General features: G+C 56.4%; 1 protein-coding gene across 1 annotated transcript in view; it reads right to left on the reverse strand.

The window, feature by feature from the left end:
• The window catches only part of SHANK2 (SH3 and multiple ankyrin repeat domains 2), a 564,129-nt gene that overhangs the window by 442,553 nt on the left and 106,717 nt on the right, over positions 1-14,859 (reverse strand). The window contains exons 4-6 of the mRNA XM_018043149.1: positions 13,394-13,597; positions 7,342-7,413; positions 5,281-5,389 (exon numbers count right to left, since the gene is read on the reverse strand). Of these exons, the coding sequence (XP_017898638.1) occupies positions 5,281-5,389; positions 7,342-7,413; positions 13,394-13,597 (385 nt within the window). The remainder of the gene's footprint in view (positions 1-5,280; positions 5,390-7,341; positions 7,414-13,393; positions 13,598-14,859) is intronic.

Here is a 14,859-nt window from a genome sequence, read left to right on the forward strand (position 1 = left end):
GGGCAGGGTGCAGCCCTGCCTCCCCAGGGCTACAGTAGATGATTCGCTCCAGGAGCTCGGAGACTCTACCTAAAGCCCACGCTCTAGAGCTCGTCCTCCACAACGAGAGAAGCCACTGCAATGAGAAGTCCACACACCCCAACGGGGGAGCAGCCCCCGCTCACGGCAACTGGGGAAAGTCCAGGCGCAGCCACGAAGACCCAGCACAGCCGAAATTAAATAAAGAAGTAATTTTTTTTAAATGGCCCTAAGAACACTGACTTAAAAAAAAACAAACAAAAACACCAAAACCCCACTGTGTTTGATCACTGTCAGACTTGTCCACACGGAAGCCTGCACGGATTTTCATAGCAAATTTCATCACTAACACCTGGAGGCCACCAAGGTGCTCTTCCGTAGGTGGATGGATAAAAGCTGTGGTGCACCAGCCGGTGGAAAGTTCTTTCGAACGAAACAGGCACGAACAGGGAGGGAAGGGCTGGGAGGGAAGGGCTGGGCGCGTGGGACCGGCAGAGGCAGACGGTCACAGACAGGACGGGAGAGCAAGGTCTCGGTGCACAGCACGGGGAGCTGCCGCTGTGTTCCACATCTTGGGATAAGCCATCATGGAAAAGAGTATAAAAAAAGAAATGTCTCTATGTGCAAAACTGAGTCACTTCGCTGGAGAGCAGAGTTTGGCACAACATTGTAAATCGACTATAATAAAAAATGAGCTATCAAACCACGAAAAGATGCGGATGAAATGTAAATGCCTATGACTGAGTGAAACAAGCCCGTCTGAAAAGGCCACGCAGTGATTCCAACTACACAACATTCTGGGAAAAGCTGAACTATGGATTCAGTAAGAAGAACAGTGGTTGCCAGGGGTTAGTGGGAGGGAGGGATGAACAGGCAGAGCACAGAGGATTTTTCGGGCAGTAAAGCTGAGCTCTGCTTGGTGGTGAATACGCGTCCTTACACGCTTGCCTACGGAATGTACAATAGCGAGAGAACCCTGATGTAAAGGTGGATTTGAGTTAACGTTAGTGCATCACCGCTGGCTCATCAGCGGCCACGCTGATGTCAGGCACTAGCCGTGCAGGAGCCTGGGAGGTGGGTGGTTAAACAGAACCCCTGTTCCTTACATTCAGTATTCTGTAAACCTAAAACTACTCTAAAAAATAAAGTCTAAGGTGGCTCACACAGTAAAGAATCTGCCTGCAATGTAGGAGACCCGGGTTCGATCCCTGGATTGAGAAGACGTCTTGGAGAAGGGAATGGCAACCCACTCTAGTGTTCTTGCCTGGAGAATCCCACGGACAGAGGAGCCTGGCGGGCTATGGTCCACGGGGGCCACAGAGAGTGGGACACGACTGAGCAACTGACACCCTCACTTTCAGGGGGAAGGGGACGCTCTGCTGTACAGAGACTAGTAGCTGCGAGAAGGGAAACTGATGTAGGAAGGCACCATTTGGCAGCCTCCACGTGAGAGCTGTTCAGTAATTCTGCTTTAAATGTTGAAAGTGAAAATAAATAAAAATTTATAATTTATCTACGCAGACTCCTCCCAGAAACCACCCACCCCAAATCCTCTGATTACTGTTAATTATTGGGTGGACCCGGGAATGTCCCGAAACAGAACTGCCTGCCCAGGAGGTGGGGTCCTGCCCCTGCTCCCCCACCTGCAGGCGGGGGAGTCTCAGCCTTTGCTGGAGCCCCTGCTCTAAAGTCTGTGCTGTGTCAGGCGCTAGTTTACATGGATTTGAGGGGAAAACGGGTTTCTCAGAGTTGGCTCTTCCGGCTCAGTGAGTCCAGAGGCCGTCACTACGGGGCTGGTTCAGGAAACCCCAGCATTTATTTGACCCAGTGCCAGCTTCTCCATGGGCTGCTGCCGGCAGATCGAGCCTTTTTCAATTTCGGGGGAGAGTAGGGAGTATCATCCTGTGTCTTCCTCCGTCCTGGGTCCCCGAGGCTCCAATCCATCTGCTCTCTCGATGGCCCCATCCATCATCACAAGGACGAAATGTTTTTTTTTTTTTGGTTTGGTTGCTTTTTTTAACCTGTGTTTATTTCTGGCTGGGTCTCTGTTGCCGGGCGTGGGCTTTCTCCAGCTCTCGAGTGTGGGCTTCTCAGTGCAGTGGGCTCTCTCTTCACAGAGCACAGGCTCTAGGGCACAAAGGCTTCAGAAGCCATGGCCCACGGGCTTGGCTGCTCCGCAGCATGTGGGGTCTTCCCAGACCAGGGATCGAACCTGTGTCCCCTGCAGCAGCAGGCAGATTCTTAACTGCCGGACCACCAGAGAAATCCAAGGGCAGCATTTTAAACTCCAGCGGGAGGCCAAGAGCATGCCCCCTGACCCCGGTCTGGAAGCAATCTGGGGTCTACGTTGACGTGTTAGAAGCTCCATTATGGTCAGCTCTGGAATAACAGTCACTTCAAACTCTTGGAATCCTGAGACGCTGGCGGGCTTGGTTCACGGTGGGAAGGAACCAGTGGGAGGGGTGGTGCTCGGCCCAGAGAACCATCAGGAAACAGCCGTGGATGCAGCCAGGTCAAGAGGGGCCAAAGGCCACCCAAGGAGAGAAGCCAAGTCAGGAACCACAGACCCTAGGCCTGGCTCAGGTCTGTGACTGTCCCTGGAGGCTCAGGTTCACGCTCAAGAACCCATGGACCATCTGTGGTCCAAGGCTCAGTGCTGGGAACCACATCACCATGATGGACTGAACCCCTGCACGCCGCCACGAGCTGGGCACCAGCCTAGATGGCCAGGCTCAGAGGAGCAGCCCACTAACCATGGGGCCAGAACCAGCATGTGCTCACTGCTTGTCCCCCAACCCCAGCCTGGTGCTCAGACCCAGGGAGTCAGAACCCCTGGTGCCCACCCCTGCTGCCCCTGCGGATGGAATGCCCAGCCCTGCCTCCCCCGGCTCCCCATCTAGACTCTTCACAGAGGCCACTCCCCCACCTGCCACCTGGGACATGCCCTTCTCCCTAGCCCCGGGGCCTCACCTCACCAGCCCTGCCCTGGGAAGGTCAGCTCCCTGCAGGCATGGCACAGCTTCCTCCTCCAGGGGTCCCCACCCATAGGACCTCCCCTCAGCCTCGTACCCACATCACTCATCAGGACAGCTGGGAGTCCGGCTTGTTCATGTTGCCCCCTGCCCCAGCACACAGACCCCTGGGTTCCCCGTCTCACCAAGTCTACTGGGCTGGTAACCTGCTCACCTTCAGCCAGGCCTCTGCACTCACCCCCGGCTGGGCCTGCGATCTCCTGACCCCTCCAAGTACCCTGGTATCTGTCCCCTGGCATCTCAGTCACTGAAGGTGCGTCACTGAGGAGCCAGCAGTCCTGCACTCACACTTCGCAGCTAAATTTAGGGGACAGGAGTTAACAGTGGTCACAGCACGGCCACCTGTGCGTGGACGGGGACCGCCACGGCCGGAGGAGCACAAGGGTGGGTCTTGCCCAGCATCAGGGGTCAGAGGAGCCGCCACAGTGATACAAAAGCCCCCTTCCTCAGCGGACAAACACACCTGCTGTAGGTTCAGGAACTCTGAGGGCCACGTGTGTATGTGACATTGACATGGGGTGGGCGGGCTGCCCCATCCCAGGATGAGAGGGGAGGGAGGCCCTGCTCACTGAGCAAGACGAACGCTCTCTGCTCAGCATCGCCCACCTGCCGGGGGGAAGGGGGGAGCTCTCAGTTGCCATGGAGACCCTCACCTGAGCTGCTCTCGGCTCTCACAACAGCCTCACTTCCGCTGGTTGAGGTCACGTGTCCCGTGGGCACAGGGCTCTCCCTGGGGCAGTGCGCACTCCCCCCAGGGGACACTGCGTAACGTCTGGAGACATCCTTGGTGGCCACAGCTGGTGGGGGCATTCCTGGCATTCGTGGGTGAAAGCCAAGGAGGCCAGAAGCACCCCATGACGCACAGGACGGCCCCTGGCATGAAGAGCTGCCCGGCCCCTGACGGAATATTATTCAGCCATGAACAAAGAAGGAAATCCCACTGTTTGCAAGGCTGCAGATGGACCATGAGGGTGTGACGCTATGGTGAAAGAAGTCAGACGGAGAGAGACAAACACTGAACAATCTCACTGACACGTGGAGCCTAAAACAACGGAACTCAGTGACACGAGGCAGACTGGGGGCTGCCCCGGGCAGGAGGCGGGGGTGGGCAGAACAGGAGGAGGGCAAGGGTCCAGACCACCAACTGCAAGATAAGTGTGTGCCATGGATGCCGTGGGCAGCCTGGGGACTATGGTCAACCACGCTGCGTTGTCAGGAGACCCCTGAGAGTCCAGGGTCAGGACCCACATTCCCCATGCAGAGGACACAGACTGCACCCCTGGCTGGGGGACTAAGATCCCACATGCCACATGGCATTGTACAGCTCAGAAAAAAAAAATACTCTGTATATTTAAAAGGGGCTAAGAAAGCAGATCGGCTTCCCCTGGTGGCTCAGTGGTAAAGAACCTGCCTGCCGACGAAGCAGAAGCAGGCTCGATCCCTGGGTTGGGAAGATCCCCTGGAGAAGGAAATGGCAACCCACTCAGTATCTTGCCTGGAGATTTCCATGGACAGAGGAGCCTGGAGGGCTACAGTCCATGAGGTCGCAAAGGACCTGGACTTAGTGACTGAAGAACAAGGAGAGAGTAGCTCCTAAAAGTTCTCATCATAAGAAAAAAAAAAGTGGAACTGTGGGTGGGGCTGGATATTAACTCGATGTGTTGCGGTGATCACTCCCCAGTGTATCCACAAACCAAATCCTTATACCTCACACTGAAAATAATGCAAGGTTTTCTGTCAACTGCTTAGCCATAAAACCGGAAACCAACGAGAAAAGAGAAGATTAAATAAAAGTGCCCATTTGGAACTGGCAAGAAATAGAAAGGCTCGTCCAGCCCCAAGGTCAGCAGGGCGGAGGATGGCGGCCTGCATGGGTCTATCCCACACGTGATCCGAGGCCCCGCACACAGAGGCTTGGTTTCCAGCGGGGGGAGCAAGACACCTGTGAGTGCACGCCTGTCTTCCAGGGCAGGAGACAGCAACTCTGTGTTACCCACTCATTCCCTCACTCAACTCAGGTCCGCACCGAGCCCCTTCCACCTGCCAGGTGCTGGCCACCTGCTGGCAACTCCGGGTACAACACAGGCCCTAGGAGCAGGGAGAACGTGTGTTTAAGACCCAGTGAAGGCTGATGCTGCGTGTGCCCGTGGAGTCTGAACCCCAGCATCGTCTCTTCTCTCTGAGCCCACGTTTCAGGGGGCTTTCCCCAAGTCTCTCCAACCAGCCCTACCTCCAGTCTCCAGGTCGTGGAAATTCGGATCCAGGCCTCGGTCCAGCATCTTGACGATCTTCTCCACTGACCGATGCTGGATGTGATCCATGCATTTTTTCAAATTGTTCTGGAGAGAAAAGTAAAAGCGGTTTTATGGAGAAACGTCTTTACAGACCATGCGAAGGCTCCTTATGGGGCACACGCTGGCCTCCTCTACAGGGAGGAGAGCCACCCCTCGATGGGGCCCCACTGCAGACCCCAGGCTCACCGGGTAGCGTCATTCTGTGGCTGGAACCCCAGGGCCAAGCTCAGAGCCCAGGACATGGAAAATGCCATCAGCCCACCCTGGATGAATGTTCTAGAAACCCCCCCCCCCACCACCAATTTCTGTCCTTGCCTAACGTCACAGGACGTTTCTTCACTTTCGGAAGGCTGAGCATCCTGGACCACTTTGAAAACAACACTTTCCAGGGCGCACCCCAGGTCTTCCGACTTCATTCCTGGTGAGCTAGGCCCGGGGATTGGTATTTGTGCTTCTTAATCTCTAAAGCGGCAGGCTCAGTGGGGAGCAAAAGGGCACAGCTCACTCAGCTTAATCCAAGCAAGTCAAGGTGAAGGAGACAGTCACTCCTCAGGAGATCAGAACGACTGGGGGCTCAGCCCTGACGGGGCCACCCAGCCACACCTGCAGGGAAATGACGATCATCCGTCTGTCGGGCAGACAGCCCGGCTGTTTGATCGTAATCACGGAATCCGAGATAGCTCTATCGGATGAACCTAAGGCTCTCACTGGCCAGCCCTCCACCTCCACTCCACACCCTTCCTCCCCAAACACGCCGAAGTCCCTGGACCCTTCAGCTCAGGGACACAGGTTAGATCTCCACCTGGACGCTTTCTGTACAGTGTGGGAATAAAAATTCACAAATATCCAAAGGCAGAGGGCACACTTGGTTACACTGAACACCTTCACTGCTATTTACTAATCGACATTATTTTAAAGGCACAAACACATTTTCATCACTTTCATCTACACACTGGAGGGTAATTAAAAAACCAAAAGTGCCCACACTTGGAGTCTAAACACCCCTGTGCGGGTGGATCCCAGGGCTGGGCAGAGAAAATCCAAGAGAAGCCTGGCTGTCCTGTGCCTAAAAACCGCCAGCACTGAAAGCACAGTGGGGACGTGCCAAGGGGGTGGAGAGCCAGGCGGAAGGGCCACCAGCCACGTCTGGACAACTTGAGCACAAAAATAGCACAATAGGCGGGCGACAACCCACTGAACGTGATGAAAATCCTCACGACCTTCCTGATACGAATGGGGGTGAAACACAAACAAGGGGGACCCCGTAGGGCGGGGAGGCCCCCTGTGTGCTTGTGGCTCCGGGTGAGCTCACCTGGCCAGGTCAGGGCCGGCTCGGGGAAGCCGTCAGGCAGCAACCGGACGCTGGCCTTCCCTGAGCGCCGCAGGAGATGCTCCGGGCTCCCTGGGGAGGGGCGGGGCGGGAGAGGGCATCCCTGGGCATCACACTGCGTCCTCTGTGCTGGGCGAGGTGCCCGCCACATGCTCCAGCTCCAGCGCACCCTGGACACGCACAGCATCCCTGGCAGGGTGCGGCCGTGTCTGCAAAGCAGCCCACGGATCTTTGCTAACCCTCTCCTTCTCCCCTGCCGCCCTCGCGCAGTGGTCTGGCCTCCGAGCAGCTTATGTAAACAGCACTTTAATTACAAGGGTGGCAGCAGTAGATACCTACTGCAGCGCTGTCCCCTGTCTGGGCAGCAACAGCTCAGAGGGAACGGCCACCCCTCCTTCCAGAAACACCGGGGGGCGGTGAGTAGAAAGCAGGGTCCCAGGCTCCTCTCTCTCAGTGACGTTACTTCCCTTTTGCACAGGTATCTACTGAGCCTGCCTCACATGGGAGGAGACATCGGTGGTGGTTAACCGCGCTCTGGCGGCTGCAGGGGCCTCTTCAGCCCCAACATCTGCCGGGAAGAGGAACCACTGTCCAAGAACCGCCCGCATCTCTAAAGACGAGGCCGCAGGAATGACAGCTCGAGCTGACACGAACACTCCTCGCTTACCTTCGTGTGCAGCTTGGCCAGCTGTTTCTCGTCCAGGTTGGTCTGCCTATACACCCGCTTCTTGTAGCGAAACTGACACAGACAAAGAAGCAAGGGGGGAAGAAAGAAAAGAAAACCAGTAAGTATCTCACATGGCTGGCCACAGAGAGCAAAAGCCGGCCTCTTCCGTGGCTATCTCACCCATGGCAGGGGCTCCCGAGCAAACCCTGCGGCGTGAAATAAACCGTTTGTATTCGAAGCGCAGAGACTGCAACGGCGAGTACCTTCTGCAGAGACGCTGCTGGGAGGCCACTAAGAGAAACACGGGCCACCGGAGGGACGAGCGCCCAGGAGCCTGGGGTTCCCTGCTCGCCTCTGCCTCCTCTGCCAGCGAGCCAGTCTCCCTGCTGCCGGTGAGGCACCAAACCAGGACCTACTTCTCACATCGGCCAGGCTCCCAGCATCGGCCACCTTTATTAAACACACATTAGAAGGCCGAAGAATTGATGCCTTCAAACTATGGCACTGGAGAAGACTCTTGCGAGTCCCCTGGACAGCAAGGAGATCCAACCAGTCCATCCTAAAGGAAATCAACCCTGCATATTCGCTGGAAGGACTGAAGCTGAAGCTCCAACCCTTTGGCCACCTGATGGGAAGAGACAGCTCACTGGGAAAGATCCCGATGCTGGGAAAGATTGTGGGTAGAAGAAGGGGGCAGCCGAGGATGAGATGGTTGGAAGGCATCACCAACTCAACAGACATGAGTTTGAGCAAGCTCTGGGAGATGAAGGACAGGGAAGCCTGGCATGCTGCCGTCCATGGGGTCACAGACAGTTGGACACGACTGAGCGCCTGAACGGCAACAGAAGCCCCAGCCTGGTGAAGCCGCCTGCCTGCAGCCTCCGTCTGGGACCTCTGAGCTCAGCCTCGCTCCCTCACATGTCAGTGCCTCCACTAACCTGCAGGAGACGGGAACAGGGGGCACACCCTGGGCAGGCGCAACGGTGTGCCCAGGAGGGCACAGTGGGGCTGCACGCCGCTGCTGAATCCCCAGCAACCCCGCCTGACGCCCACCTCCTCCCAGGTGCCCTGGCCGCCCTAGGGTGGGTTTGGGAAGATGCTGGCAGCTTGGGCATCACTAGATTCCTAGGTCGAAACATGGCTCCAATTCCAGCCCCACCACTGTCCCAGGGTAACCAAAAGTGGGGTCCAGCTGCTCGCCACTCAAGCCAATCAAGAGGCCAGGTTGGTGGAAAGGGGAGTTTGTCTGATTTTGGATGCTGGCAACCAGGGGTGGGGGCCAGGTGCCTCTTCAAAGGCGGACTCCCCTCCCCAACAGTTGGTGGGCAAGAGCTTTCACCGACGGAGGAAGGGGGCTGCAGGCACAGTTAGCTCTGACAGGCATCTTGAAATTGGTCATCGGTGGTCTGACCAGCATCATGTTGGTTGTTTTAGGTACAGCTAGTCTTTAGTTCCAGGGTAGGTTTGTTCCCATTTCTTTGAGGCCAGTTCCCGGAACTGTGGCAGCTTATGTCACGGCTGGGCTTCCCAGGCAGTGCTAGTGACCCAGAACCCACCTGCCAGCGCAGGTGATGTAAGAGACGTGGGTTCGATCCCTGGGTCAGGAAGGAGGGCGTGGCAACCCACTCCAGTACTCTTGCCTGGAGAATTCCACGGACAGAGGAGCCTGGCGGGCTATAGACGAGGGTCACGAAGAGTCAGACACGACTGAAGTCTTAGCACGCACACGTGCAAGGATGCACGTCACAACTACAGTCTGGTCGCCGTGTAGTTAACTTCTTCCACCTGGTAGGGGTTTCCGTCCCTAAAAGACAGCTCCCGGGACGTGGCTCAGAATAGTATCTGTGGTCCTTGCTGCTACTGCTGCTGCTGCTGCTGAGTCGCTTCAGTCGTGTCCGACTCTGTGCGACCCCATAAATGGCAGCCCACAAGGCTCCCCCGTCCCTGGGATTCTCCAGGCAAGAACACTGGAGTGGGCTGCCATTTACCTTCTCCAATGCATGAAAGTAAAAAGTGAAAGTGAAGTTGCTCAGTCGTGTCCGACTCTTAGCGACCCCATGGACTGCAGCCCACCAGGCTCCTCCACCCATGGGATTTTCCAGGCAAGAGCACTGGAGTGGGGTGCCATCGCCCTGTCCGCTATGGTCCTTGAGGAAGAACTGAAAGTCCCTGGCTTCACTTAGAGACTAACCTTTATCATCTGGTCTGATTTGAGTGTTCCCCTTTGTCTCTGCATGTTCTCCCTTCTCTGATTAAACTTACTCTTTGGGTAAAGTTTTCCCACAGATAAAAGGCGGGCAGAGGATGGGGGGCCTGGGCCACACGGTCCTGCCCCGTTGCACTAGCAGCTGAGTCACGGGGCTGAGCACCTTCCTCACCCGAGCCTCTGCTTCCTTGTCAGTCACAGGGGGGTCACATACAAAACTCCCAGGGCACCCAGGGAAGGAACATGAGCTTCCTGGCCCGGAACCAGGGCTGGGCAAACGCATTCTTACCCTTCCCGCCCCCCACTTTCTTTGATTTCCCCCCCTCACTCAGAGGAGCTTAAATAACCACGGACGTGCCATGAAGGCTCAGAGTGGGGTGTGAGCTAACTCTGAAGGTCTGATTCCGTTCACGTTTCCAGAGCGACCCCTGATGGCCTCCCCCCGACTCCAAACAGAAGAGCAATCCCATAAGAAACCGCATTCCTCGGTGCCACAGACTGAACCCTGTTCTTTTTCTTTTTCTTTTTTAGGTGCCAAAATAAACCAGTGCAATTGGAAAATCCTGTGAAACGCAGGCAGCACCCGGTTCCTGGATCAGTGTGCTGTGGAGAACAGCCAGCGTCCATCCTCTTGAGCTGACCTCGTGGGAGGAGACGCAGGCTGTTTTAGGATTCTGCCCCTCTGGTTCTAGAGTCAACTGGGACACCACGTTCTGGGGATGGCCCTGAAACCTCCCTATTGCTTATCCTCATCTAAGATGAGATGGCCTGTCTTCTTCACCCACCTTCATCCACAGCCCTGGGGACACGGCTGCACGCGAGAGCCTCTGCTCAGTCACTGAGCCGTGTCTGACTCTTCGCGACCCCATGGACTGTAGCCCGCCAAGATCCTCTGTCCATGGGATTTTCCCTGGGAAGAATGCTGGAGTGGGTGGCCATTTCCTCCTCCAGACAATCTTCCCGACCCAGGGATCGAACTCATGTCTCCTGCATTGGGAGGCAGATTCTTTACCACTGGGCCACCTGGGAAGGCCCAGGGAGTGATGAGAGAGAGTGTAACAGTTTGCTAACTTGATGGATCTCTAGGACATCAAGTCAGTGGGTGCTTCTTCCAGTTTTTTAAAAAACACGCTCGGGTCGATAACACCTCTCGGCAGGAGGGTGAGCACTCACAGGAGAATGTCCGTTTCCAGAGTCATAATTGTTTGCAATGTGTGGCTACAGAGGAACCCAGGCTCAGAAACACACGTCCTTTTCTTGCCTTCTCTCCACGTGTCATAGGTAGCCACCCGTGCCTTACTGCAATGATCCAAGGCTCAGATCCACGCTGCCCCTGGTGTGTCCGCCACCAGGCCAGGCTCAGCCCCGCACAGCAGATCGCCCGGCAGGACGGCGGTCCAAGGAGATGAGTGAAGGCTCGCGTGTGATGCTTGCACGGCAGCGAGAGCGACGGCGGGGGCAGCTGCAGCACCGCCGCTCGGGCTCGCCCGTCACTGTGTGCTCAGAGCACTGCCCTGTGGAACGGCCCACTCGAGCCTCACGGCCGCAGAGAAAACGGCATGAACGTTCCCCAGCACCGCCGCTCGGGCTCGCCCGTCACTGTGTGCTCAGAGCACTGCCCTGTGGAATGGCCCACTCGAGCCTCACGGCCGCAGAGAAAACGGCACGAACGTTCCCCTGCCTTCACAGCTGGGAACCTGCGGCTCAGAGAGGGTCCCTCGGTGGCCAGGACGGGACCCAGCCTGTCTGAGGTCACAGCCCCGGCTCCCATGGTCCCTGGGCGGGATGTCAGAAGGACACTGTGCCAGCTGTTCTGAAAGCCAGGACACAGCCCTGCCCGGTTCCACCAGGCTCTCCCTGGCCTCCTCTTGTTCAGGGGTGGGGCGGGGGGTGGGATGGGCCAGCCTTCTCCAAGATGCTTTCTGATCAAGAGCAGGCTCTGGACTTCCTGTTCCCACCTGTTTTACTGTCTTTATGGATTGTCAGCCCCTAAAGGAGCTGTGTGTTTGCTGTTCCTGGCCTGTCCCCTCCCACAGAGTGTGAGCTCCATCAGAGCAGAACCGTGACTGTCCTGTGTCAAGAAAGGGCTGGGACTGAGCAGGCAGGCCCCCAACAAGGAGTTGGTCAATGGAGTCCCACTTCACAGATGAGCAAACCGAGGCCGGGACAGGGGCCCACGTGACTCCTGAGAGGCATGTGAGCTTTTCCTCCGTGGGAAACCTCCTCCCTGGCCCAGGGCACATTGGGGATCGCAGAACCTCAGCTTTGAAGTCCCCGTCAGGCCTGGGAACGTGCAGGTGGGGCGCAGCCTCGGCCCACGGCATTTCTGACTGCAGAGTAACCCCCTATGGTGGCCCAGGTGCCACCCACGATGCCACTCCCAGGCTCTCACGGTCGACCAGGCTGAAACAAACACCATCACTTGAGGTGACGTGTGGGGCACCTGTAGAAACATCCACACTTCCTCCCACTTGCGTCTCTGTGTTACTACGTCGCGTGGGGAGAGGGGTCCACTGGAGACTGACGTGTACACACCTCTATGCAGAGAGCAGGTGCCTGGCAGGGACCTCCTGCGCAGTGGGGGCAATGCTACCTGGCGCTCTGCAACGGGCTCTATGGGAAAAGACTCTATAAGAGTGGGCATATGTAAACGGATAACCGATTCACTCTGCTGTACACTTGAGATAACACAGCACCGTAAATCAGCAATACTTCAATAAAACTCAATTAAAAAAAAACTCGAATAGCATCTGTATCCCGCTGGCGTGTGAAAACTGGACAAATCTTAATTATGCTGAGTTGGTCGTGGTGCTTTTCGAGTTTACCGCATCCTCCTACTTTTCTGTCTATTCATTCGGTTAATTTTTGAGAGCTTGATACTAAAACTCCAACTAAAAAATCTTCATTTTTCTACTTAAAAAGTAATTGTAATACATTGTGGAATTGTATGTAACTTTTTTCTGTACTTTCCAAGTCTCCTGTAAATGTGTTACCATACTTTCGTAATTCAAAAAAAATTTTAATTAAATAATTTTAAAAAATGTTTCAAATTAAATAATTTTTAAAAATACACAATGCGGGAATTCCGTATGTAAACCTGGGCTCCCCAGGGGCACGGTCTGAGGCCACGTCTTCTGTGGATGTGAGGCTGCCAGTGGATACCCACCGAACATCACGAGGCAGCCCACCCACCCAGGAGCACCAGACTGGCCACAGTGGCTCAAACAGCCCACTGGTCATTCCCGAGACTCATGCTTCTGACAACAGCTGGATGGCCGGTGGCCACCTCGTGCCAGGGAGAGACTCAGTGGGGCAGAGGCAAACCCCGCTCTGCACCCCCAAACTCAAAGGTCCCGGGGACATGAGCTTGAGTCAGACCCAGGGTTCGCTCACAGCAAGACATCCCTGCAGCAGGACGTCCCTCCAACAGGTTCGTCCAATCCACAGTGAGAAAACAAATGGCTACGCACTGCACGTGTGCCTGCTAAGTCGCCTCAGTTGTGTCCGACTCTTTGCAGCCGTATGGACTGTAGCCCGCCAGGCTTCTCTGTCCGTGGGATTCTCCAGGCAAGAATAATGGAGTGGGTTGCCATGCCCTCGTCCAGGGGATCTTCCCCACCCAGGGATAGAACCAGCATCTCTTACGTCTCCTGCATTGGCAAGCGGGCTCTTTACCACGGGCGGGACCTGGTCCGCAGACCAGGACAGAATCACCTGCGAGCTAACGGATACAAACTATTGATTTAAGAGTGATTTCCGCATAGGAGTTAAACCTGGAGTCTGGGAGGGCATCCCCCCGCCCCGCCCTGCTCCCCATTGCGCCAGCTGTGGGCAAGTAAGCAGTACCTCCAGGGACGGGATGCCCTTGCCCATGGGCTGCGGGTACTCGCGCAGCAGCCGCTCCTCGTCCAGGAACTTGCCGTCGCGCCCGTTGCTGGCCGGCTGGAACAGCCCGTAGTTCAGGACGTCCTTCAGGCTCTGGTTCAGTGAGCACAGAATCCGCTGCTTTGCAACCCATACTGTGGCATCCGGGTTGAATCGAATGCACTTCTGCAGGGGAGGACAAGACCCCTGGTTAGCAGGAAGCCCCCTGGGGCAGGTGGCCGGAGATGCCCAAGGGGCCTCCATTCCACCCCGAGGCCTCCTCTGAGCTCTGGACTCTCTGGCTTTACGGTGAAAACCGTGATCTTCTGGTCTCCTTGGCAAATATAAAAGGGGAAAAGCTCGGATGGGATCACTGATTCCGGGGCCCTGGCTCTCACTGTTGGCTCCAGTCTCCGGGACCCGCTGTGTTTATGGTCATCGCTTACCATCACAGACTGCCTTGGGCAGCTCTCCCACCTGTACAGAGCTTCTCAAACTTGCCTGCTTGGTAAAGCACACGCAGATGACCCCGCCCCCTCCCGGACGGGAGCCCGATGCAGCGGGTCTGGGTCCAACCACAAAGCTGCATTTCTCACAGTTTCAAGGTGACGTTACCGCGGCCAGCCCAGGAAACTGAGGAGCACGGCTCGAGCGAACCACAGCGCGGCTGCCTTCCTACACCGCCAGCTCTCACGGACACCTCACGGACAGGCGGGGGCCTCCTTTCCTCACCTCACTGATGGGCCAGCCCAGGGCACCGGCCCCGCCCACCTGACTCTGAACGCCAGGGCTGTAAAACACACCGCGAGCGCCCCTCCCAAACCATAAAGGAAGGCGATTGTGAAAAATGGTTCGACTTAGAAATCGTATCCGGTGCCATGAAAGTTAATTTTTGAAAAGGTTAAACAGCACAGACGGTTCCCGCAGACCAAGCATGAACACTTCTCAAGAAGAGAACAGCACCGCCAGGAACCTGAACACGTGACTTGGTCCCAACTCCCAGGTCCCGTCTGTGAGACCCGCCCACGAGCCAGGAAAACAAGCGCTGGGCCGAAGCCACTTCTGACTGCAACTTCTAGTTTTCACTGAATTAAAGCTATGTTCTACTGCACCGCCATCAGCAGGGGCTCAAAACTTTGCTTAGTCGCTGTAAAAGCATTCGGACAGGATGAGCGCGAGAGCCTGGAACCAGGTCTCCGCAGGGGCGCCCGCACGCCTGAGGAGGCCCCAAGGCCCTTCTCTCTCCCTGACCGTCTGCCTGGGCCGCGCCTCCCGGGAGGGTAAGAGGATCCTGCTTCTCAACAATGAGGTTGGTGGAGCAGGCAGCCCAGAGTCCCACTGCCAGGAAAACTGACCCCGCGGGCGTGAGTGTGCCATCTGCCCCTCTCCAATGGCAAGCGCTGGAGAGTAAGGCTCAGAGTTCGTCTCAGGGTCGCAAGGCGGGCGGG

This window comes from Capra hircus, chromosome 29 (genome assembly GCF_001704415.2).
Source record: "Capra hircus breed San Clemente chromosome 29, ASM170441v1, whole genome shotgun sequence".
NCBI classification, from domain to species: domain Eukaryota; kingdom Metazoa; phylum Chordata; class Mammalia; order Artiodactyla; family Bovidae; genus Capra; species Capra hircus.